This window comes from Anopheles marshallii, chromosome 3 (assembly GCF_943734725.1).
Source record: "Anopheles marshallii chromosome 3, idAnoMarsDA_429_01, whole genome shotgun sequence".
NCBI lineage: Eukaryota > Metazoa > Arthropoda > Insecta > Diptera > Culicidae > Anopheles > Anopheles marshallii.
Window position 1 is genome coordinate 29,766,504 of NC_071327.1, and position 23,643 is coordinate 29,790,146.

The 23,643-nt window shown below is 45.2% G+C and overlaps 2 protein-coding genes across 2 annotated transcripts; both read right to left on the reverse strand.

The window, feature by feature from the left end:
* Positions 1-6,670: 6,670 nt before the first annotated feature.
* On the reverse strand, positions 6,671-7,570 carry LOC128713915 (protein Tob1). Its single transcript, XM_053808786.1, has one exon. The coding sequence runs from the start codon at positions 7,568-7,570 to the stop codon at positions 6,671-6,673; it is 900 nt and encodes a 299-aa protein (XP_053664761.1).
* A 6,639-nt stretch (positions 7,571-14,209) lies between these two features.
* Positions 14,210-23,246, reverse strand: LOC128712460 (chromodomain-helicase-DNA-binding protein 1). The gene is made up of 7 exons (XM_053807352.1): positions 23,193-23,246; positions 21,157-21,933; positions 20,968-21,083; positions 15,111-20,096; positions 14,857-15,027; positions 14,579-14,782; positions 14,210-14,501 (listed from the first exon to the last, which is right to left on the reverse strand). The coding sequence occupies exons 1-7, from the start codon at positions 23,244-23,246 to the stop codon at positions 14,210-14,212; spliced, it is 6,600 nt and encodes a 2,199-aa protein (XP_053663327.1).
* Between the last annotated feature and the right edge of the window lie 397 nt (positions 23,247-23,643).

Consider the following 23,643-nt stretch of genomic DNA (forward strand, 5'->3'; position numbering starts at 1 on the left):
GCTGAACCATTAGAAGAAAGCGTTGGTGAAGATTTATTCCGACACCACAAAAACACGGCACTTTATTTGCAGAAATCCCATTTGTTATCGTTAGACACCAAAAAAACATTAAATTATATCTCTTTCTCTGTTGTTTTAATGATCGTTTCCCTTATGCACCTTCATTCCCGATAACCTCATTAAATGTATATTACGTCCCAGAGTTCCCCCATAAGATTGGAACTTGTTGGTTCATGAACGATACATGCCCATGACCAAAGCAGCATGGATGTTATATGTACAAAAATGTAAAAAAAATCTACCACTCATATTTACAGCATCCACTAGCAAATCTGCTCTCGTTCTCTCCAAACAGTTGTTAAAGCTGTTGCAATGGACTACAAAACACATGATGACACTCGTCATGGAATTGCACCAATTTTAGGTGAAGCATTGAAGCTTCCCAACATCGTTTGGATTCGATTCTTTATTGCGATGGCATTGCGATATTCCCAAATTTACAGAACCTTGTCTTGTACTGTTTTCCCCATTTCGTAACTTTGTTTCCCCTTTATCGTAGCTCTCAATACGCCATAAAACTCATTGTAATGTCCATCAGAGATGGTGCTGATGTATTTCGCTTTGCGAAGGATGTACTTACAGTATTCACTCAGGCGTAGTAACGCGAGTTTTGTCGCGTTCCATTTTTGCTAAAGCATTTACATACTTAATGTAGTTTAAAAAAATGTATAGACTCAAAGCTAGAACGCTTTTCTTTCATATATTGTACACCATTCCCTAAGGGTTGTCCAGAAGGTACCATCAATTATCATTATCATTGCCATGTAAATCCCTGGAGGAAACTTCGAAATAATTAGGTACTGATGAGACAAACTGATCGCGAACTTCGCACGAACAAGAAAGCACAGAAGTAAACACGCTTGATCTTGCTGCCACTAAACGCATCGAAACTCCCAGTAATAACGCAAAGCAAACATAAAAACACATATGGATGGTCAATACGACATCCGACTCGTACTCCACTGCTTGGAGCTTAGACGAGCATCTCTCCGTATGATTAGAAGCATCAAACAAACACCCAACCGCATCAAACGTCACATCGTGATGTTTTTACCAGAAAAAAACAACATAAACACCATGGCAAGACAACGTCACCTTGTCAAGTAGGCATGGGGCGAATAGGACCAGCCATTTTGAAACCATCATGTTACCATGCATACGGGACCAATTTCAACCCCTGCTTGTCGTGTTAGTGTGCGTGGCTGGATGCGTGTGGCTAGATGCGTTTAGTCACGTACCTCAACACATATCACACGAACGAAAATATAAAAGCCCCGAAAACTTCTCCCCGACCCAGGGATGGTGGTGCGTTGAACAATACCAAAAAAAAAAACGCATAATCATCATCATTATCATCGTCGTGTCGGAGCAGGCACGGGAAGGGTGAGTTGTCTTTTATATCGACAGCATACACTTCACGCATACAAATACGTGCGCAACGGTCCCCTTCGATTTAATCAACCACCAAACAGCGGGTGCCTAGCGAGAGAGATCTATCTAGTAGACGCAGTTTTCCCCTATTCCCATGCTTCCCCCACACGCTATCGCACACGTTTCTAGTGTTTCTTTTTTTGATTTCGGCAAATCCAAGCAGGCCGACCAATAAACATCCAAATCATCCATCGACGCGTGTTTTTATTGCGTCGTTTTGCACACGCGAAACGGGTATGATGTGGTGCCGCCCCTCCTTCGCATTTCGCCGTGGCTTTCATGATGGCCGTTGTTCCCAGGCTCACACTCACACACAACAGAAAACCTTGCGCTCGCTGGAGACGGACAAGGCTTCTTCGTACACAAAACAGTCGAACAAACAAAAGTGCTCAAACAAAAACGCACAGCCCAGGCCGCCCGCTGCCTTTGCCTTTGTTGTGTTGTTCGGAGTTATATTTGTGCGTGGCTGTGTGCGTTGTGTGAAGGTGGCTGCGTGACTCATGCGTCCGTGCACCAACCAAACACACAATGCGTGTATGCGATGTTCGATGTTGAATGGAAAATCCCTTTGCGTAGCGATCGGAGATGCACTTGCACAAAAAGGCGAACAAGCGGTGCACCTTCTGCCGAACAGCTCAGTAGAAAACAACACACACATACACGCACACACACGTTCGCTAACAGGCTGGAACTGTGTTGTGTGAAAATTTCAGACTTTTCCATTGAAAATGCCACTTTCAAAATGAAACAAATGGCGGCGCAATGCAGTTGGAAATTGGATGAGTTTCACACCCCACTTTTACGAATCGTACATTCGGATTGCATTTGCTACGGTTTTGTCCCTAAGCACAGGGGGCGCCATTTTTCATACGGGATTACAACTTACTTCGAGGTCTGAAAGCCTGTATTTTTACCTTTCTTTCCCCTAAGTTGGAAAGACTTCAACAAAACTTGTCTCGAACGACTTTGCAATCTTTGCCCCGAAAACGGACTAGAGTTGCCTATATATTGTGCCAACGGGCGTGTGACTAGGTAAAACAATTTCTGGAAAAAAAGTGACTATACCTCACCAGCTTCACTCTTAAGCAGTTTTAATGAACTATGCTTAACCCAGAAGAGAACTGCAAACTTTAGAAAAACAACATACCACTAAAACACAAATCTCGATCTTAATAAACGACCCAATTGAATTTAGCTGATACAACTCAAAATAGCACAAGGCATGATCTATCTGAGTTATTTCAAATGAGACAGACGACTTCGTGATTGAAACACGGTTTTACAGTCGGTTCCCAGACGCTCTGTGCTTGGAGGAGCCGTGTCGTTTAATTTGTGTTTCCTTCTTGTCATTAGCCACACGATCATCGATCGGTTGAGACGTATATCTAAGACGCCAAATGTATTGCCCCCTTCCAATTTTAAATCGTCCCCTTGCATACGATGCTTTTTATCAGTTCTCCAATTATTCCTGCGAGTGTCCTTGAGTCTGGAAATCCTCTTCCCTAAACCTTACCAGAACCGATCGCACGTATACTAGCAGAAAAATACTGGATGATCTCGAGCCAACAGTTGTAGCAGCAGCGATGGATGGAGGTGAAAGAAACAGTAGGCGACGACGTAGAAGCTGCCGCGCTGCAACCATTGCAACCATTGACGACAGACAAACGCAGAAAGATGAACAAACAAACCAAAACAATAAAAAAAGCAGACAGGTGAAGATGTTGGAATGGAAAAAAACATCAAAAACAAAATAAAAATAAAATAAAAAAGAAGCCTGATTTTAAGTTTTTTTAATGCAAGTGTAGATTGTTATTCTTTTCTTCTTTGATTCGAAAATTGTTACAGCAAAATAATTATAAGCAAATATAGTGTTTGTATGTATATATATATATAGTTTTTTTTTCTTTATAAACAATCGATTCTCATCGCGCAGCAAGTTCTTCTCCTATCGCTACACGTCCCTTTTCCCTTTCCTTTCCCTTCACTTTGCGCGCTTACCTTACCTACGACTGACTTCCTTTTAGACTTTTCCGCCACCCTTCCACGCTTGTTAGCAGGGAGGCAACCTACTACTTCTTCCTCTCTTCGCCCTGTTTCAAAAGCCTTTTCTTCTTCCCGCAACCCCGAAAGTGCACTTTTCCACCGCGAAAAAAAACCCTCGCCGCATGCGTGCACGCCTGCGCCACTTACTACTATTTTCAATCGGTTCCCACGAAAATGGGGAAACTCTCGCATGAATCCAGACAGACATGTCCAGGCGCAACGGCCCGGCGGGGGAGGGTTTCAGATGGGGAGAAGTAGTGCAAAACGCTAGGGTCAGGGCGGGAAAGGGTGGATGTTGTTGTTGTTGTTGTTTGGAAGGGTGGGCGAAGAAATGGACCTTATTAAAACAAAAAACCCTCTTACTAACACCCCATCGGATTCACTCGCTTCTCGCTCTTACTCGCTATCAAAATCATCATGTCACATTTTTATATCTTCATACAGCTCTCTTTCGCTACAATCCATCACTCTATCACGCTATCACTTTATCCACACTTTTCCTTCCGTTTTCCACCCGTTCTCTTCACAGCCACCACTTTCAAGATCTTAGGTGAGTGGTTGTGAATGTTTTTTACTTTTTTTCATCACTTTTACATTGCGTTTCTGTCTCTTTCCCTCGCATTCACAAAACAATCGAATGAAACGATCACGATCAACGTTTGACGATGCGTAAGCGTGTTTGACATGATTGTTTAGTGAGGTTTTCGTGATGGAACGAGCTTACCAAACAATGCAATTGCAACAAAAAAGAAAGGAAAAAAACACACACACTGTGCAATGGCTGTGAAAAGGGCAGAGGCAACGGAAAGGAAAAATGCACACCGGACAATAAAAAGTGTAATACAGAACAGAAATCTGGCATCATTTTGTTTTTTGTTCTCCTCTATACACAACATTACACACACGCTCATCACTTCAAAACTAAATTAATTTGTTTGGACTGGTTGGTGAGTTTTGTGGGGGTGGTGAGGGGCAGGGAGGTTGGTTTTTAATTTAAACACAAATGTATATTGTAAAAAAATACACATATTACCGTAGACAAAATAAAGTATCTCGCAAAAAAAAGACACAAGGTATTGATTTTCTCTCCCGTTTTCCTTTACAAACTATTCCTATACTTCTTCTTGCTTTACTGAGCGTGAGAATTGGTCTTCTTCTTCTCCTCCGTGCACACATACGCGCACGCACACATACAGATGCAGTCCATGATCGACAGTGGCGCATCTCGGTTCCCAGCTTCACTCCTTCGCTATCCATTCTTTAATATGACTTTTGCTTAATTTCAACGCTTACTTTGCTAGCTTTCATGCACAGTCACGAGCGAATCACACACGCATGTAATGTTGAGGGGGTGTCGTTACTTTACGTTTCATCTTTTTTTACTCTTTTCTTTTTGTTTTTCATTTCTTTTCCCTCTCTGTCTCTCTGTATTATGCTTTACTTGCTTGTACTACTGTTTGCCCTTCATACAATTATCGTACCATTTTGTTTCCTCTTCATTTTTGTTTACTCCCAACTTGTCACCACAGTGTGTGTTTGCATCTGCAAAACTTTTGCGTGTACATTGTTGACTCATTTTTTTTCGTTTTTCGCTCTTTCGTACAATTACCCTTCTTCTGCTTCTTACTACTGGTATAATAAAGACGTTTTGTGTGTGTGTGTTTGAAATTAATATTGATCACAATTGAAATGCGTCGCGCTACACCTACAAGGTGTCTGTCTCGCTCCTCCACGTGTTGTGTTGCTGTGGTGTCAGCATCATATGTTACATCTTAAACTAACGCCACCTCCTCTCTCTCTCTCTCTCTTTCTCTCCATTCAACCCGCAGCAGCTTGTGCGGTGTTGTTGTCTCTTTGTGATGGGGTTGGTGTGGGGGGGGGAGGTAAATAAGGAGGTTAATCACACGTGCGCGGATATCAAACGAGACACGTCGTCGTCGCACCGTTAGAGGTTTTTTTGTTGAAGATCATCCGTTTCCTTCTGTTGCTTTTAACTGTGTCTCCTGCTTCCTTTCTCAGTAGCCACAGCCTTCTTCTCCGCGTGCTTCTTCCTTCTGGTTCGTACGGGTACGGCACACACCAGAGAACCCAGCTGTCATCGTTCTCCGCAAGGATGCACAACACATGACACACGGTTGACAGTTGTGTCACCCACGCATCCAGGATTTTTTTTCACATAGCCTATATAGAGGGTTGGGTGGGAGATTTTTGCACTGTATTTCAATGTGACTTGTGTGTTGTTACTACCGCTATTCGACAAAAAAAAAACACTTGATCCACCACAACTCGCCTGCCTCTTCACAACCGCTGCTTCGCCGTCTTACAAACAAATATCAATGTAGGAACTCTCTGCTCTGTTTTCAATCCGGATCCGTATGCCGGATCGCGTTAATCACAACATCCGGATCCGATCCGATCCGCTCCGAGAAGAACAAGCGCGCACGCAACGCTCGGCACACACGCAATACGCATACACACAGCCGCGACCACACATATACGTTGATCTTACACATTTACACGATTTCTTGATGGCAATTAAAAAAACGGACTTCGACATCATTTTTCCCGAAAGAATGACGAAAAATGACGTACTGGTCGTTAGTGGAATTAGAGCATTTTGCTGGTAGAAAACCAAGAGAATGCGCTGGAACTTTCTCGGGAACCGTGATGGAACTCTTGATGTCGCACACACTCACACACTCCGCTTTCCGTTTGACTTTTTTTGTTGCTTTGTACACAAATGGTGTTTTGGGGACACACTTTTTTCTATTACTATCCTTTTGTTGCATTTCATTTTCTGAGCACAATCATAAGCACAGAACAAAAACATCACATTACACTGAAGAAAAACGGCCAAGGATCGTCACCAACACACGCTAACGGCGCTCTCGTTTTTCTTCCGCTGCCCATTACGCTCCTTATTAAACTTCCAATCGTTAAAAACAAAAACACGCGCACACACATCTTCTTGTACTTGTACTTTGAGAACCGGGAATAAAAGGGATTTTCATCTCGGTTTAAGGAGACACCAGCTGCTGCTGATTGAGGGAGAGATCCTTCAGGGCGGGGTGGTGGTGATGCCAGGTGCCAACATGGCTACACACACACACACGCACACGGAGTTTTCTGGTCGACTTTAACATTGGGTGCGCACTTTGTTGTTGACGAACTGGTTGTCCCAGGGGAAGTACTGCTGGGGCTGGTGGACGTTCGCGCCGGCCGACGGATAGAAGTTGTTGCTGTGCTGCTGCGGTCCATGGGCGTGCTGCTGGGCGGCCTGATATCTGGCGAGATTTTGCTGCTGCTGATGGTTCAGGAAGCCGGCGGCACCGCCGTACGGTGGGCTGAGCGGTGGGCTGGTCTGTCCACTAGACGACGACGACATGCTGTTGCTGTGGCGCTGCTTCGCATAATGATGATGGTTGTGGCTGTTGTTCGATTGGTTGTGATTGTACTTGTTGTTATGGTGCTGCTGCTGACCCTGGTGCGGTTTGCCACCGCTTCCGGTGTGCTCCAGGTAGTCGACCATCATGGCGCCGGCACTACCATTGCCACTGTCCACGGACGACACGGACAGATCGAGCCGACCGACCCGCTCCATGATGAACTCGTCACACGCAATGCCGCTGCTGCTTCCGGTCGAGTCTAAATCGGACGATGGACTCGCACGACTCTGGGCCGTATCGTACAGCACACAGATCGTACCGTTCTCCCCGATCCTGTAGGACACCTCGTCCGGATCGATCCAGATCGTTAGCTCCAGGGGTAGCAGTTTCCGCAGTACGACCGTATTCAACCCGACAGCATGGCCCGCCTTCTCAATAATCGGATCCATCTTCCCGTTGATCCGAAGACACCGAAAGCCGGACCCTTTCGTCGGTACATCCGGATACCAGTGGCACTGGAAGTGGCGTGTCAGGATCTGTTCTAGCGAACCCTTGAAATGCTGCAACTGACTTTCCGACAACTGGTTCGCCTTCCGTACCCGGAGCAGGTTCATCAGGAAGTCCGCAGCCGAATTCACCTCTATCCTCATGTTCGTTCGTTTACAACGGGGTTTGGGGTGGGTCACTGAGTGGCGGGGTAGGACACGAACCGTTCCGTGCTGTTGCCGACGATGTCCTTCAACTGCTTCTGCTGACGCGTTGTTGCTTCGTTCGTTAACACCTTTTTCGCGTGCGGACAAGGTGCTGATGATGCGTACATTCAAAGCTGGATCCGGGGAACACAGTACGCACACACAAGCGCGCGCGCGAGCCTCGATTACTCGCAATTGGTGTTGGTGATGGCCTTGCGCGTTAGTGATTGCAACACACAGAGGGGACCCTCTTAAAGATTATACGCACACGATAAAAACGGCGTCGAAACGTGTGGGACAGCGAACGGAAATTGAGGTTGATATACGGGAAATTATCACAGAGCCAGAAGAAAACAGATATCCCGATCGATCGATCGATTGCAAAACGCAACGTAATAGCACGCACACACGTAAACTATACACACGCACACACTCTACCAACCGTACTCGCACGCACACACACACTGGGGCAGATGTTTTCGTTCCCGTCAAAAAACGATTGCTCTCCTCGACTGTGTATCGCTCGTATGTATGTTTGTGTCTGTTTTCCCCCAGGGATGATTGACGATGTAGTGGTGTGCTTCCAAGACGCGCTCCGTTAGTGTGCGTGGTCGAATTTCTGCTTCCTGCTTTTTTTCTTCTACTTACGCACACACAGTTTTCGTCACAGCGAGGGGGATGATGACCACTTTATTACACACTTTTCACCCTCGACGTTTGTGCACACGCACACTTTCTCGGCCCGAGAAAAGGTTTCTTCAAAGATGGTCGCCAGCGAGCTTGCAGATTGATGTTTGCAATTAGTTATCGCACTCGTTGGTGACTTTCACGAAATTACAGTGCATTCATACACACACGCATGTACCTATGCACAACGCGCTTTTGGATCGTATCGAATGTGTGTTGGTGTGTGCGAAAAACACGGAAACGCTGTGTGATGAAGTTTGCAAAAAAAAACCCTGCTCGTACGATACACCACTAACACACACAAACGCACAGAAATTAACGTCGGCCTCGTTTAATGACTTCACGCACAGGGTAGAAGAAGATGTGAGACACGTTCAAACGAGTCGTACAACGGCAGCAAAAAAGAAGGGCAAATTGTTGAGTGTGTTGGTATTGGTAGCTCGTCGTCACTCTCTATTGGTTGGTTATGGCTAAGCCAGCAGCAGCTGCTGCGCCTGCTTGTAACACGTTTTGCTTAGGAGGAAAAATCACAAGGTTTCTTTTTCTGCGATTGCTTTGTTTCGCCTGGCCTGGTTGTTGGGGGTAGTGTAGCTCACAATACAGAAGAGTGTGAAATTTCAACGCAAAAAATGCACCCTTAATTTTATTGGCACACACACACACCGTCCGTTCGTGTGGTAACCTCGATTGTTGCAGCAGGATGTTGAAGCGCACCGTCTCACTAAGGGTTGGCCGATTTGCGTTTTTTTCGGGGCAAGTTACGGGTTAAATAAGAGCACACGTTCAACTTTCGAATCACGGGGGCTGCTTTTCTCTATTACACACTTTGCTTCCTCCTTTTGCAGATGGCAAACGATCTCTTCCTCTTTCACACGGTACAGTCCGCTATTCCTTTCCTCACTCGCTCCCTCTCGCGCACGCTCCTGCCTTTCTCACCACTCTTGGCTCTCTTGCACGACGTTGCCAAACTGCACACTCCGTCCTGACCGATCTCGATGCCACGGAGGTTAAAATTCGAATGCGTCGATGCAAACAGCCCTTGCTGCCATCAACGTCGTCGACACCGAAAGACAGGGATGGACAGCAATCGGTGCCTTTCGGTCACTCCTCTTTACTTCGTATTACCCAGGGCTCGTGGAAAACTCGTCAGCACAAAAACAACAACTGAACTCGTCAACCCAGGTGTAAACGCACGATTCCATTTTCGAAATTGATACCCAGCTGACAAAAATCTCACCGGTGCTGCATTTTCGACATTCAGTACAATATAAAATTTCAGACCAAAGCTAGTTTTTTGATCAACTAGTCAAATTTTGATAATTATATTATTGTTTTAACTATGTAAACAAATCAATTCGATTCATTTTGATATAAATATAGAAATGAAAGAGCCATACGTTTACAAAAGCTCCGTTTAATTTTTGTTCGAACGTCAAACATGAGTCAATGCGATTAAAAATTGGTTATTGGTAAAAATTGGTAAAAAAAACTATTATGAATGTTTAAATGCATTAAATATACTTCACAGCGGTTTAGACAACTCCTAAGGTATGAGGCCAAAACTGCAAAGCGTTTGTAGCGCCTGAGAAGTAAGTGAGTAAGTAAAATTCACTACAGGCATTCTGGAAAATATGCTTTCAAGCTCGATTATCATCCCAAACGAGAGTATTAGCATTCCACTGGATTTTATGTAATTCTGTTACTCCGAATCGGTCACAATGTTGTTGAGTTTGATTCTGTGATAGAGATTTAATTCTGATTAAGTGCCATTCGATAACTTCGGTAGCACGTTATCCTCAACCATTCGAAAAGTAGTTTTTTCACTAGGTAATTTAGTAACTCCTACTGGGAGCAAACTTGCCAACACTTTCACCAAACAAAATACAAGTACTTCTTCACGGTTAGGGTGATTACTTCCTGGGAGATCACAGAGATTACTACTCACCACTTTGCACTCCAACATTTCTTTAGATGGGAGCAGATGTATCAGTAGCCATTATCGACTTTGTCAGGGGGATACGTGCTGTTTTGTTGCTATTTGCTTGCCGTATTGTTAATCTCAATTGCTTAACGAATTTTTCTGCAGAAAGTATTGTTTTACTTACGTTTACCCAAATAAGACTTTTTATTGAGATGAAGTGAAGGATAAGATAATTTACGATTTTGTATAAAATTGAATTCATTGACGATTTATAGACTATTTTTTTACTTTAAGCCGATTGTTTCAAATCGGTTACACATCCAAACATGCTGAAGAATCGAACTTATAGTAAGTAGCTTGAAATCTGAATTTAGATTGAATAAATTAATTTTGTAATGTAAAATAAATTAAATTAAGCACAGTCCAATTAGATGTCAGTTAGCTCCTGTTGTCCGGTCATTCTGTCATCGAACGAGGGGTAGGAATGATGGGAATCCAATATGAATTCAACTGCACCCAATATTATTTTTTGCTTTCACATGCATTTCAAGTGCAGGCTAATCGATTTTTAATGTGAATTAGTTTCAATTTAGGATCAATTTGGATTATATTAAAAAAAAAACAAGTATTTCGAACCTACTGTTAAAAAAAATTATAATAACAATTACATTTGCCTTGCAAAAATAAAAGGAGAAATAAATATAAAATTCTACATTTTTTCTACTCCTATGCACGAAAAAGCCTTCTTGGATGCCAACAGGTTATTTTCCAGAGGTTTCTTTCGCACTGTAGTTTGACAGTTGAATGAAAACTACACTGCTGTTTCTTTTTTTAGTTTCCGCTTTGAACGATATGGGACTCCGTCGAATCGGATGGAATGATTCGCTTGTTGAGGAATGTAGCTGCATAAATTGGACAGCAATTCGATGATCGTTCCACCTGCATACAGTTGATTTATCAATGTCTAAAGCACCCTTTAGTTAGGTCCTATACAATGGACACAAATGGACCTACACAACATGAATTAGGTCGTCATTATTTCAGACCTAGCTCTGTTTATAACCGAGCTTCCGTTGTGTTTCAGGGACATCGATTCAATTCGTTGACTTGACACAGCTACAACGGACACCAAATACTGCATAAGAAATGAAATCAAACACTCACCTATTTCGGCAGAAGAACGGCATATGTTTTCATCGGCAAACGACGCTTGCAATTAACTGGGCAGTGCATTGCACTATGTATTTACATGAAATGAACAAACGCAGAAACAACTTGCAAAACCACCAACCTTAAACCACGGCTCTTATTTGTCCGCGAAACAAACTTTTTTATCAGCGAGCATAACATGCATGCAGATGCGATATTTAGCGATACAAAATACACACAACACACATGACGGTACATGGGCCAATTATTGCACAATGCATAATCACTGCCGAATTTGATTGATAAGAACGGATTTGCACCGTCGTGGTAAGGCTCTCACGTATCTTTTCTTCTTTTGCACAGAAACACTTTTTACTTCTCCACCGTTTCGCTACTGCGCCCTTGCCGTGGGGATGCCTTTTTCTAGAAGATACTTTCCACCCAGCAAACGGTACACAACGGAAAACACAATCACATTATCAACAACATTCGGAATACGAACCACAATTCACCACACAAATGCAACACTACACTCGATTTTCTTTTGCCCACGCACACGGGAGAATAAGTTTTTCTCTTGTTGTTTTTTTTGTGTATGGTGCAGCAAAAGCTTACAAAAAGGCGCTAAGAACGGAGGATCCACAGTGGTTAGTTCACTGGTCATTTGGGGGGACAGAATATGGATTGAAAGGAAATATTAAAACAAAATATAATGGAGCGCCGATTATCCGTGCTCATGCGGAATCGACAGTTGCCGGATGAGCGGATAACACGGAACACATCCGCTTTTTTGTGATAAAATTGATTTTTATAATAAATTTTAACATTTTTTCTGAAAATGTTTTGATTGCATGCAACTTTACGAAATAAGTGTAAATTGATCTAAAAAATAACATTTTTAAAATAAATTAAATTGTTTCGAATCGGCTGTTAAATCCATGCTGGAATTTAATTTACAATTAATCAACCAGCGAAGATCGTTTCCGGTGATAGATACGAAAAAGTGATGATCCAAAGTAAAAAAAACAATCCCATTTTGCTTTGTTTCAAGAATATTCTTTTCTTGTTTATTTGTATAGTTAATGTAACCGTGTGTTTCTTCAATTTCGTTTTTTAGCAGGATGTGGCTTCACATTTGTAATTTCGTTTTGAATTCTCTAAAGCCTTACCCAGCCTTCGACCCAATCAACTGTCTAGACGGTATGTGTGTATATTATGCAATTATATATATATAGCTTTTAAACTGTACATACTCTATGTGATCTATTGCTATGCTGTTGTTATCCTGTTTCCTGAATGCCCCCTGAAATGGCCGATGCTCTAGTGGTAGTAGCACGGTTCCTAAATACGTATAACTTGCTGTTTTGCTGCCCGTTTTACATTTCCCCCTCCAGATCTGGTACCTTTTAAGTATGATTTGGAAGATTAGTGTTTACAATATAATTCATTCTTCTCCCACACAACTACTCGATCCTCACTATCATATCCACCGTTTGTTCCAGAACGTGTGGAAAGGTCCGTAGCGTAGATCTTCCAGCGGTTGCGTCACATCCCCGTCTGTCTATGGTGCATAAGTGTATTACATCTGAACATATTATCCGGATTGTACGAACTATAAAAACTTAGATAATAAAATCACAATCATTTCGTGTCGTACAGAAACCTTGTTTCCAAGGCCTTTGTTCACATGAGAACAATCTAAATAAAACGTTCAGCCACGTGTTTGCCACCGTTTAATTACGATAATATTTTACTGAAACTCGGTTTTCAAGCGCTTTGAAATATACAACATGAGTCATTTTACAGCAAACGAATCTTTATACCTTTGATTGCCAATTTTGGTACCATGTAGTTTAGAGTTCACGATAATGTGATTACGTATGGAGGAACAAACGGAAAAATAAACAAACGAAAACATTAATCGGAGTATAAGGGCCACCCATTAACACACATCATTGTTCCACAGTTTCCGGCTTTGCGACATGTTTTCATTCATCTTTGTTTCATGGCTATATTCTCTAGGCGTATCAAAAGAGGTACTAATAGATTATTCTATTGCTTATTAACGGCTTCACATAAAATAAATAAACCTTACCGAGTAACACGATTGTGTATGTTTCGTGGATTGTGTGTGGTTTTGTTGTGAGGGTTTTGTGAGTTACGAACCGAAGTAACGACGGTTACTGGTTCCCTTTTGAGATGTTTCCGATGGGTGGTTGGGTGTAGTAATGTTTGAATGATTACAAATTAAAATCATTTACACGCATGGGTTAAACTAAATTCTATCTACTTACAATCACGCCAACACGTACAAACACACACAAACATATACAATCGCTCGCGCACGGCTGGTGCTTTTGCGCTTATCACCAAAACTCGATCGGCAGATAGAACGCGCCAGGCCACCTAAACCTAGACCAATTCTGCTACACTAAAAACTAGCTTCTGCACTCCCTCTTAATTAAAATAGTCTTACCATAAATCTGATTTCCACTTTACACTTTCCCAACGACGATGATTCCAACCATCCCGGCCTCTCCATTGCTTCTAATAAACTGCTCGCCCTAAGCGCCCTGAACACTGTAAATGTACACCGCACTGTAATGGCGTATAAGCGCCACAGAGTATATGTACTCTTAAACAACATTTTAGCATCCTTTCAACTTACTTTCTTCCTCTCTCTTTATCTTCTCCTTCTCTCTCTCTCTCTCTCTCTCTCTCTCTCTCTCTCTCTCTCTCTCTCTCTCTCTCCCTATTTACATCACTCTTTGTACCTGACCTCTCTATTGCTTGAGAAGAGATCATCAAACCACACCGTTGAACGAGAGGCTTGTGTTAAGTTAATTGTTTGCCGCTGGCGGTGGCCGTCGATCATATTCTGGCCGCCGATAGTCGAGATAGTCCGCAGGTGGTACAACACCGGGAGCGCCCGGAACGACCACACCACCACCGGAGGGTAAAACTACGGCAACAGGAGGTGCACCGCCGGGTGGTCGCGATGAAGGAGGTGGATATCCTCCACTGCCCATCGGATACCGATAGGGGCTTTCGCCGGAAGGATAGTAACCGGTGGACGGAGACATACCATACCCGTGACCACCAGGATAACCTCCCGGTCCGGATGGAGGGTACCTAAACAAAGGGAGAACATGATTATTTGGAGATCATTCGACAAAATTAGAGAGGAGGCAGTTTTGTGCTGAGCATACCTTCGTTTGTCCTTGTAAGCTCGGTCCCTATCACGATCCCTATCACGATCTCGGTCACGGTCACGATCCCGATCTCGATCACGCTCACGATCCCGGTCTCGATCGCGATCCCGTTCACGATCACCACGATGGTACCCGGAAGATGTATGTCTGCTGCTTCCACCGTAACCATCGTATCGATCCCGTTTATGCTCCGGTCCAAACCTATTGAAATCACTGTGATTTAATTCACTTCAGGAAGTGTCCCATCTCCGTTCCTATCTGGCTCGTTTACATACCGATCGCGCCATACACCTGCATCGACCGGATAGGCTGCCCCTCGATCGTCCGGAAACACACGCATACTTTGTGGTGTAGACGGCGCACTACCTCTGGATGAAGACACGTTCCGCATTCGATCCCGGTCCGAACCATACTCGTCCCATTTCTTATCGCGATCTCGATGATTCCTGTGGAGAAGAGAGCAAACCCGTTATTTTTTTTTTCGGTTCCTTCCTTCGTCCTCTCTTCTGCTTCTCCCTAAACCACCTACCGACTATCCCCGTGCAGTCTTTTGTACTCTTTGCTGTTTTCGTCGTACTCTCCCTCCTCAAGACGCCGCTTGGCATGCATCGCTGTCGAGTTTTCGTCCTTGGCACCGGTTGTACCCGGTTCCGTCACGTGATGACTATTGTCACCACCGGCCGCTGACTGCTGATGTTGCTGGTAACGTTCACGCTGCTGTAATGCCGAATCACTCATAATGGGTCCCCCAATTCCGGTGCCATGGTGATGATGATGATGATGATGTCGCTTTTTCTCTTTGCGATCACGCCGAGACCCGGCTTTTTCTTCCTCCCGATTATCATCCGCACTATCCCCTGGTGGCACCGTTCCTTCACTGTGACCGTTATCCTTTTTCCCACCAGCCTTCTTGCCCTTTCCACCGTCCTTGCCTTCCTTAACCGGGGACGAGTTGGACGAAGCGTTCGTCGTGCTGTTGTCTCCGCCGCCCGAGTTCGATGTGCTTTCGGTACGCTTAAGTGCATGCTTGTACAGCTTAAACAGTTTGCGCGCATCAAACTCGGTAAACTTCGACACGAAGTACCAGAGATTGCTGCGCCATTCCTTCGCCTTTTCCGGATCTCGATAGTCGGCTAGACAGAGATTTATCTGGTCGCCAATGCTGAGCAGACAAGCACGCGTTTGGCGCAGTTGCTCCTCCTGCGACAGCGACTCGTCCGGGTTGTCGAGTGTTTTGAGCGCTTTCTTCACCGGTCGCATTTTCTCCTTACACTCGTTGAACACGGTCGGGTCCAAATCGCCAAGAATGTTAAGCGCGCACGGCTCGTTGTTTGCCGTAAAGTGCATCGGACCGGTGTTTTTGTTCTGTTTGTCCTTTTTCGCACCCTTTTGCTTATCTTTCTTGGATTTCTTTTTATCCTTCTTGTCTGGCGGTTCCTTGCCGTGGGCATGTTGCTGCTGGTGATTCGAATGTTCGTCCGCCGCTCTGGATCCGTTCGAATGCTCATCGTGATTATGGTTGTGATAATGATGATGCTGATGATACTGGTCCGATTCAGACAGTTTTTTAATTTTGCTACCAGTCTTTTTCTCTTCAGTCGAACCAACGACCGATGCGTTTGTCGATCCAACGGTTCCGCTGGCACCGGATGAGGGTGTTAGGCCCGCACCACTTGACAAAGGATTGCCAGCTCCACTCATTGCCACATCTTCGCCAGCAGCAACCGCAGCGATCGTTGCCGAGATGGAACAACTTATCGACGAATCAATATCCCGCATTGGACTAGCTCCAACCGGTGTCACCGAGACCAGTGACTTAATCTCTTTAGGCTTCCGCTGTTTGCGCGGTTTCGATGGCCCACGCTTCAGCTCGAGCGTCTTTCGCAGCACCTTCAGCAGATATTCGGCACGCGATTGTAGATGTTTACCCTGCGGTTTCCGGCTCGCCTCGTTCGACAGGATCTTATCGGCTAGCCCAAGCGATGGGTCCATCTTCATCGCTTCCCACGAACCGATGCCAAACTGATAAATGCCACGCAACAATCGCGAATCATCCTCACCGCTCCAATCCACATCAAAGTTGGGCGGCCGCGTCTTTATGTTAAGTGTCCACCGGGCACGTTCTGCCGCATCGCTCGGTATCACCTCGTCCAGCGGTTGTAGCTCCTCCACACACTGCATCATCGTTTTCACGTTAAACGATGCACCACCAATCTTACTGGAATAGGCTGCACGGGCACACTTTTTTTTCGCATCCGCCACCAACGCCGACGGTGCGTGCTTCCCTCCTGCCCCTCCTTCCGCTTCGATTTCTTTCGCAATTTCGCGCATCGTCTGTAAGCACCGGTCGTGCAGCAGTTGTGCTACTCGCCGCAGATCGGACAACGGTTTCTCCTGCAACTCCGCATCACAGGCGATCGCTTCGAGCCGTTTCAATGGTGCCGGGAACTTTTTGTAGCTCTTTATCAACCGTCTTAGCTCCGCATCCGAGAAGCCATTGATTTTCTCCTTGTTCGAAGGACGGCCACGTGATCGTTTCGTTTTGCCATCCTCACCACCGCTGCCACCATCCGATTCCAGCTCCTCACTATCATCGTCGCCACCTTTCCGTTTCTTGCCCTTACCACCTCCCTTCCGACCATCAGCATCGTTGTCACCATGCTGGTTGTTGCCCTGCTTCACCGCAGGCCTTCGTGGCGGTAGATAAAGATCCTTAATCTCCCGATCGCGCTCTTCCGCCTCAACCAGCTCGCGATATGACTTTGGAATGATTTCGTCCCAGTCCTTGGTGTCTTGATCCTGGTCCACACCACCACCACCACCACCACCACTCCCACCGATCGTTGGTTTCGCACCGGACACAACCTTATCTTCGTCGAAATCGAACGTCGTTACGTTAAATGCGGAGAGCAACTCGTCTCCCGGCATACCCGGCGCTTCGTCGCGCGTTTCCGCTCGCCGCAATATCTCATCGATATCACACACCAGCTCCTCATCACCATCATCCTCCTCCTTGAATAGCTCTTCGGCGCCAAATTTTAAAATTGCCGACAACTCATCCTTGTTGAAAGGATTCGACGTATTGCTGCCTCCATTTTTGTCCAACACGGTACGCCCCGTTGTGTCCATGCGCTGGATTACGAGATGATCCAGCACCATCTTCTGCTTGGCACGCTCCACAATGTTTTCCTCGACCGAGTGTGCCGTCACCAGGCGGTAGATGTTAACCTGATTCTTCTGCCCGATACGATGGGCACGGGCCTGTGCCTGCAGATCGTTTTGCGGGTTCCAATCCGAATCGAATATGATGACCGTATCAGCCGTGGCAAGATTAATACCCAATCCACCAGCACGCGTTGACAGCAGGAAACAAAAATCCGTCGAACCTTCCGCATTAAAGTGGTCCAGCGCTTGCTTTCGCAGTTCCCCCTTTATGCTTCCATCGAGTCGTTGGAAGGAAAAGTGACGCTTCTGTAGATACTCGGCCAAAATGTCGAGCATACGCACCATCTGCGAGAAGATCAACACCCGGTGGCCCGTCTCCTTTAACCGACAAAGCAGCTTATCCAGCAGCACCAACTTGCCCGAACCTTTCAACAGTTGCTGCACCACGTTTTGCTGATTGTCGCGCTGCGTCTCAAACTCCATCGGGCGCGTTAATGCCGCATGATTGCAACACTTTTTCAGCTCGATCACAATGTTTAGGAACGTACCAACCGAACCCTTCATACCCTTTCGCAACGCATCGAAGTTCTTCGACAAGATCCACTTGTAATACTGCCGCTGAATGGACGTCATTTCGACGCGCAATATCTGTTCCACCTTCGCCGGTAAACTCTTCTCTACGTCCTTCTTCACCCGCCGCAGAATGTACGGTTCGAGCTCTTTGTGAAGTTTCGTGTAGCTCTTGTCGTTGGTTGTGTTGCCGTAGTTTCGTTCGAAATCATCCCATGATTCGAACCGTTCCGGCATGATGAAGTGCAGCAGGGCCCACAATTCCTTGAGTGAGTTTTGCAACGGTGTGCCCGTGATCAGTAACCGATGGTTCGTATCAAACTCTTTTAGCGCTTTATACAGCAGTGAATCATCGTTCTTGAGTCGATGCGCTTCGTCTACCAGCAGCGAGGCCCATCCGATCGAACCGAGGAACGTTTTATCCTTTAGCAGTATCTCGTACGTCGTAAGGATGGCATTAAATTTGAGTTTCTTCGTGCTGTCGTAGCACCACTCGTACTGGCGAATAATCTCACGCGACTGCACATCGCCCAGATACGTCACCACATTCAACTCCCGTGCCCAGATGCCAAACTCGCGCTGCCAGGCTGGCATCGTACTGAGCGGTACCACGCACAGAAACGGTCCGTACAGTTGCTGCGACTTGAACAGATAATACAAGAAGCATATCGTCTGAATTGTCTTGCCCAACCCCATTTCGTCAGCCAGTATGACCGAGTTATCCTTGCACCACGTCAGTATCAACCAATTCAACCCGTCCATCTGATAGTCACGCAGCTTCAGCCCACGCTCCTCACCGAGGTACTCCGGTTGCACCTTCAGGTGCTTAAAGTTTGGCCGGTAGCGTATCGCTTTGCAGTGTTTCGACGGTGTGTGCCGTGATTCCTCGCGTTCGTGAAACTCCACAATCTTGTGCTGCCATTTTCGCCGTATTAAGCCAGCATCCTCCCAGGTCGAGTCAGAATAAGGGAGGGATTCCCACTTGCAGAGATACTCTAGACCCGTATCACCTTCCTCGGCTTTGTTCGCTTGCGCAATGATGCGTTCCACATTATAGTAACTTTTGAGCAGATCCTGCTGCAGCTCCTGTTGGCACTCGTAGTAATCGATGTCTTCCGGCCCAGCCTGATACTTTCGCCAGTGTTCCAGCTGCTGTTCACGCTTGATGTAGTTTTCCAACTTCTTCATACCCTTCACTTTCTGCTCCCGGAGCGTTTCCTCCGATTCCCAGGTGCAGTGTAGGTACGACCAACCGGTCCATTTGATCAGAAACTGTTCCTCCAGCTCACGACCAACACCTTCACCACCGACTTCGTTCGGATCACCATTCTCCTCGATCGCATAGACGGTCGTTACGGCACCTGTTGCTCCATGACGACCCTTCCGACGTCCGATGATTCTTTCGATCGTTTCCGCCTTTTCTTCTTCGGCTGCCAATGCTGCCGCTGCCTCTTCCGCTTCCTGGTCCACCTCTAGCAAATCGTCACTGTCCGTTGGCTCATCGCCGCTCTCTTCTTTGTAGCTTACAGTGTTATTTTTCCTTCTCGTAGCTGCCGAACGTTTCCTTTCGTCGTCGCTATTGCTACCGTCGTCGGAACTGTACGCGTTCGACTTTTTCTTTTTGGACGCAGCCTTCGATTTGGCATTTGTTGCTGCAGCGGAACGTTTCTTCGCAGCGACAGTAACGGCCGGAGGTTTCCGCCGGTATCGTTGCTCTCGGGAATCATCTGAATCACTAGCATCGCTTTCCGACGTGTCCGACTTCCAACGACTGTTGGAGCTGTTTATGTTGCATGTGGGATGGAAAAAAAAACAAAAAAAAAATAAAATAACAGAGGATTATATTTGAAACATTAACAGCGTGAGGGGGGGGAGTGTGTGCTGGTTTATCGGGTATGTTGAGGTTATGAGACCAAAGTCGGAAAGATGCGTGCGGAAGATAAAATTAGATCTACATATGTTCATCATTAGCAAATAAAAAATAGATGTGATTCTGCGCATTTTAATTGCGCGATAGGTAGATAAAAAGAAGAAAAATGTCTAACGGAGCGAACTTTTCATTTTTGACGAACTGCTTAAATGAGTAATCGGGTCAGCTACATAAAGGGATAACCGCTATTTATCCTTAAACAAATATCACACGGACATCTTGAAACCCGATCATGAGCGAGAATGCCTTGATAGAATAACCATCGAAGATTTGTTTCAGCTTAACGCTGGAACTACGAGTACACTGGGGCGAGTAATTTGGATTATACTCCTTAAGCAATTCTAAAAAGTTGAATATAAACAATTCTACTGAAGTTGAAGCATTACTTCATTAGCATATCTATCCATATTACGAACTCCGGAAAATGTTAAAACATAGTCCTGCTCTTCGACATCAAGAACAAGTTATGAAGCCAACTTTAAACTTTTGATACATTTTCAATAAGTAATTATAAAATAAAAAAAAAACGAAAATTGATCATAAGAATAGATCATTAGAAAGTCAATGGAACATAAAGTCAAATATTGAGATCAGTAAATCGTAACAAATTTGTGTGATTTTCATTCCAGATTTCCAAAATTTTACAATAATCAATTCCACTTGTATATTCCGCAGTAAAATTAACATCGGAGTAAACTTGTTTTAAAATTTCAATAATTACCTTTTCTTCTTCTTAGCTTTCGAAGCGGGTTGGGCTGCTGGTCGTTTCCGTGCCGCGGCAACTGCTTTCTTTCGAGCACTTTTCCGCCTCAATTTGTTCGCTGCGTAGTCTTCGTCCTGTTGGTATTGTTGAATAAAAAGCAATCAAAAATGAACCAAAATTTGCAACAGTTAAACAAAGTATAATTACATCGTAACTGCTTTTGGAGGACTGTTGCGCTTCCTCTTCGTCTTCATCCTCCTCGTCGTCATCTTCATCGTCGTCTACTGGAGGAGGTGGCGGAGGAACTGTGGGCGCCACATTACCTAACCGTTGCTTCCTAGCCGTCGCGCCGTCCTCATCATTGTCATCATCATCCTCGTCCTCCTCCTCATCATCATCATCATCATCTTCCTCATCGTCCTCTTCCTCTTCATCGTCGTCACTTTGGCGGCTTGTATTGTTGCTCGGTTTGCTCGCACTGTTATCGGAATCACTGTTCCGGTTGTTGGCGGTATTGTTTCCACGTTCTGGTTCGCCATCCCCTGCACTATCGTCCGAATCTCTATCCGAGTGGGACGAACTTCGGACGCGATTGTTCTGTGACCGATGATGGTTAGCGCCAGCGCCACCATCGTCCCGATCGTTCCCTATCGAAGCATCGGATTCATCCTTCGATGCGTCCTCATCATCTCCTTCGTCCTCTTCGTGGCGATTAATACTCGATTTGCTTTCGGAAAGGCCATTTTCGGAAGTCGAATTCCGTACCCCACTGCTACTACTGCCGGTGGATGTGTTGTTAGTGGCCGTCGATGCTGTACCGCTCGTGTCACGATTCGATACGTTCAGCCCATTATTGGACGTTTCGTTATCGCTCGAGCTTGAACTTGACGAGCCAGATCCGGATTCGCTCTCAGAATCGGAGGATGAACCGCTTTTACTTCCACAGCTGGATTCATTTTCCGACTCACTTTTATCCTCTTTTGTCTGCAAGAAACGAAAGGTAAACCAACGAAAAAATATGCTTATTTAGAAACAAGCTCATTGGTAATACTTAAAAGTCAATAACAACGAGAAATTGGAGCATTGGAGCTTCGTTTTGGACACATTCATTTAACCGGATTAAATAGCATTTAAATAGTACTATTGCACTTCCACACGACCATTTATTGTATCAATCGACTATTCGAACACTGAACCGCGGTACAAACAAAACGGCACTGCAACAAAGCCATATTTTACTGGTTTATTTACCTCAAAAGGATGCAAATTGTTTGCTAAACAAAAGATGAACCAAAGGATTATTACAGGCTGAATTATTCTCATATGATACATGTGGCATTCTCCCTTGTTCTGGACACACACAACTGAAACATACCAGCCACAACATCGCCGGAACGTTGGTAATTTGAAGATTACGTTACAAACTTGTACAAAATCAGAAAAAAACACATTTTCATGCTGAAATTCCCCATCGGTCGCAATCGTGTCAACTGTTTTCGTACAATGACAGTGAACAATGAACACACTTTTAATGGTTGCTATGATCGCTACACGTACACACTGTTTAATTGCGGAAAATCATCGAAAAATATCCTAAAAACTAAAACCCCCGGATGTTCTACCTACTTCAATCCATCCAAAATAGACACGGGCACATTTTGCGACGAAAAAAGATGAAAAACATAAACAGGACACAGAAAACTACGCATTATAGGAACGGATTTAGCTTAACAGATCAGCCAGCCTGGAAAAGGAACGGTAATATCCCGGCGGTTCTGGGTTGAATCTTTGCTAGCCGTTTTCACCGATCTGTTGCATACCCTTTGTTACGGACAAAGAACACCGATTACGTAATCCTAAAGGGCACTGAAAAATGCACTTTATGGGGATTTATCCAGCTGGGAAGTAGCTGAACTACTAGGAACCATCACTGGTTGATGCTTTTCGACGAAATCTATCACCAAAAACTGGCCTCAAAACACCATCCCGGACCCGGTGGTCCCGTGATCTCGAACGTTCCACGTGGCGAAGACACGATGACGCACACGGGTGCAAAATCTGGCCAACTCCCGTCGGAATCAGTTCCAGACCCCAGAAGTACTTTCGCGAGCCGTTTTACCCGGCAATGCATTGGATTTGGGCTTAATTTGCGAAAAAGGGTCCCCTTTCGATTTCGACGAAACGTGCCTCGGCGGAGATGGCGAAACTTGGCCAATCGAATGGACAACGATTCAGGGTGGAACAGTGACCGGATCCGGTTCCGGTGGCCGGTTTTGTTCCCGGCACAGCAGCCCCATCGCTGGAAGCAGTAACTTCTGGGAGCGCGTTTTCTCAACTTACAGCCACCGTACGCCACACCCAGCCGGGGTTTCCGGGCAGAAAAACGAGCTCAAAACACGGAGAGAATAAAAGTTTCATTAAATACATCACAAAATTGGTGAAAAAGGTCGTTTTTACCTGGCTCATTACGTTTTTTAGCAGCGTTTTCTTCGGCGGTGTAGGGGAAAAATATTTCTACCATATGGAACTGTAGCTGAAAAAATGCACGGCAACGTTGTGAATCGAATGCGACCGTTTTCAGGCCGGTAGGTGAGCGTTCTGGTCGAAAAAAATGGTTTTAATTTCACTAGAGAAAATTTTTCACTCAACACTTGGCTATCGACGCCATTTTCTTTCCTGCCCCCTTTACGAATG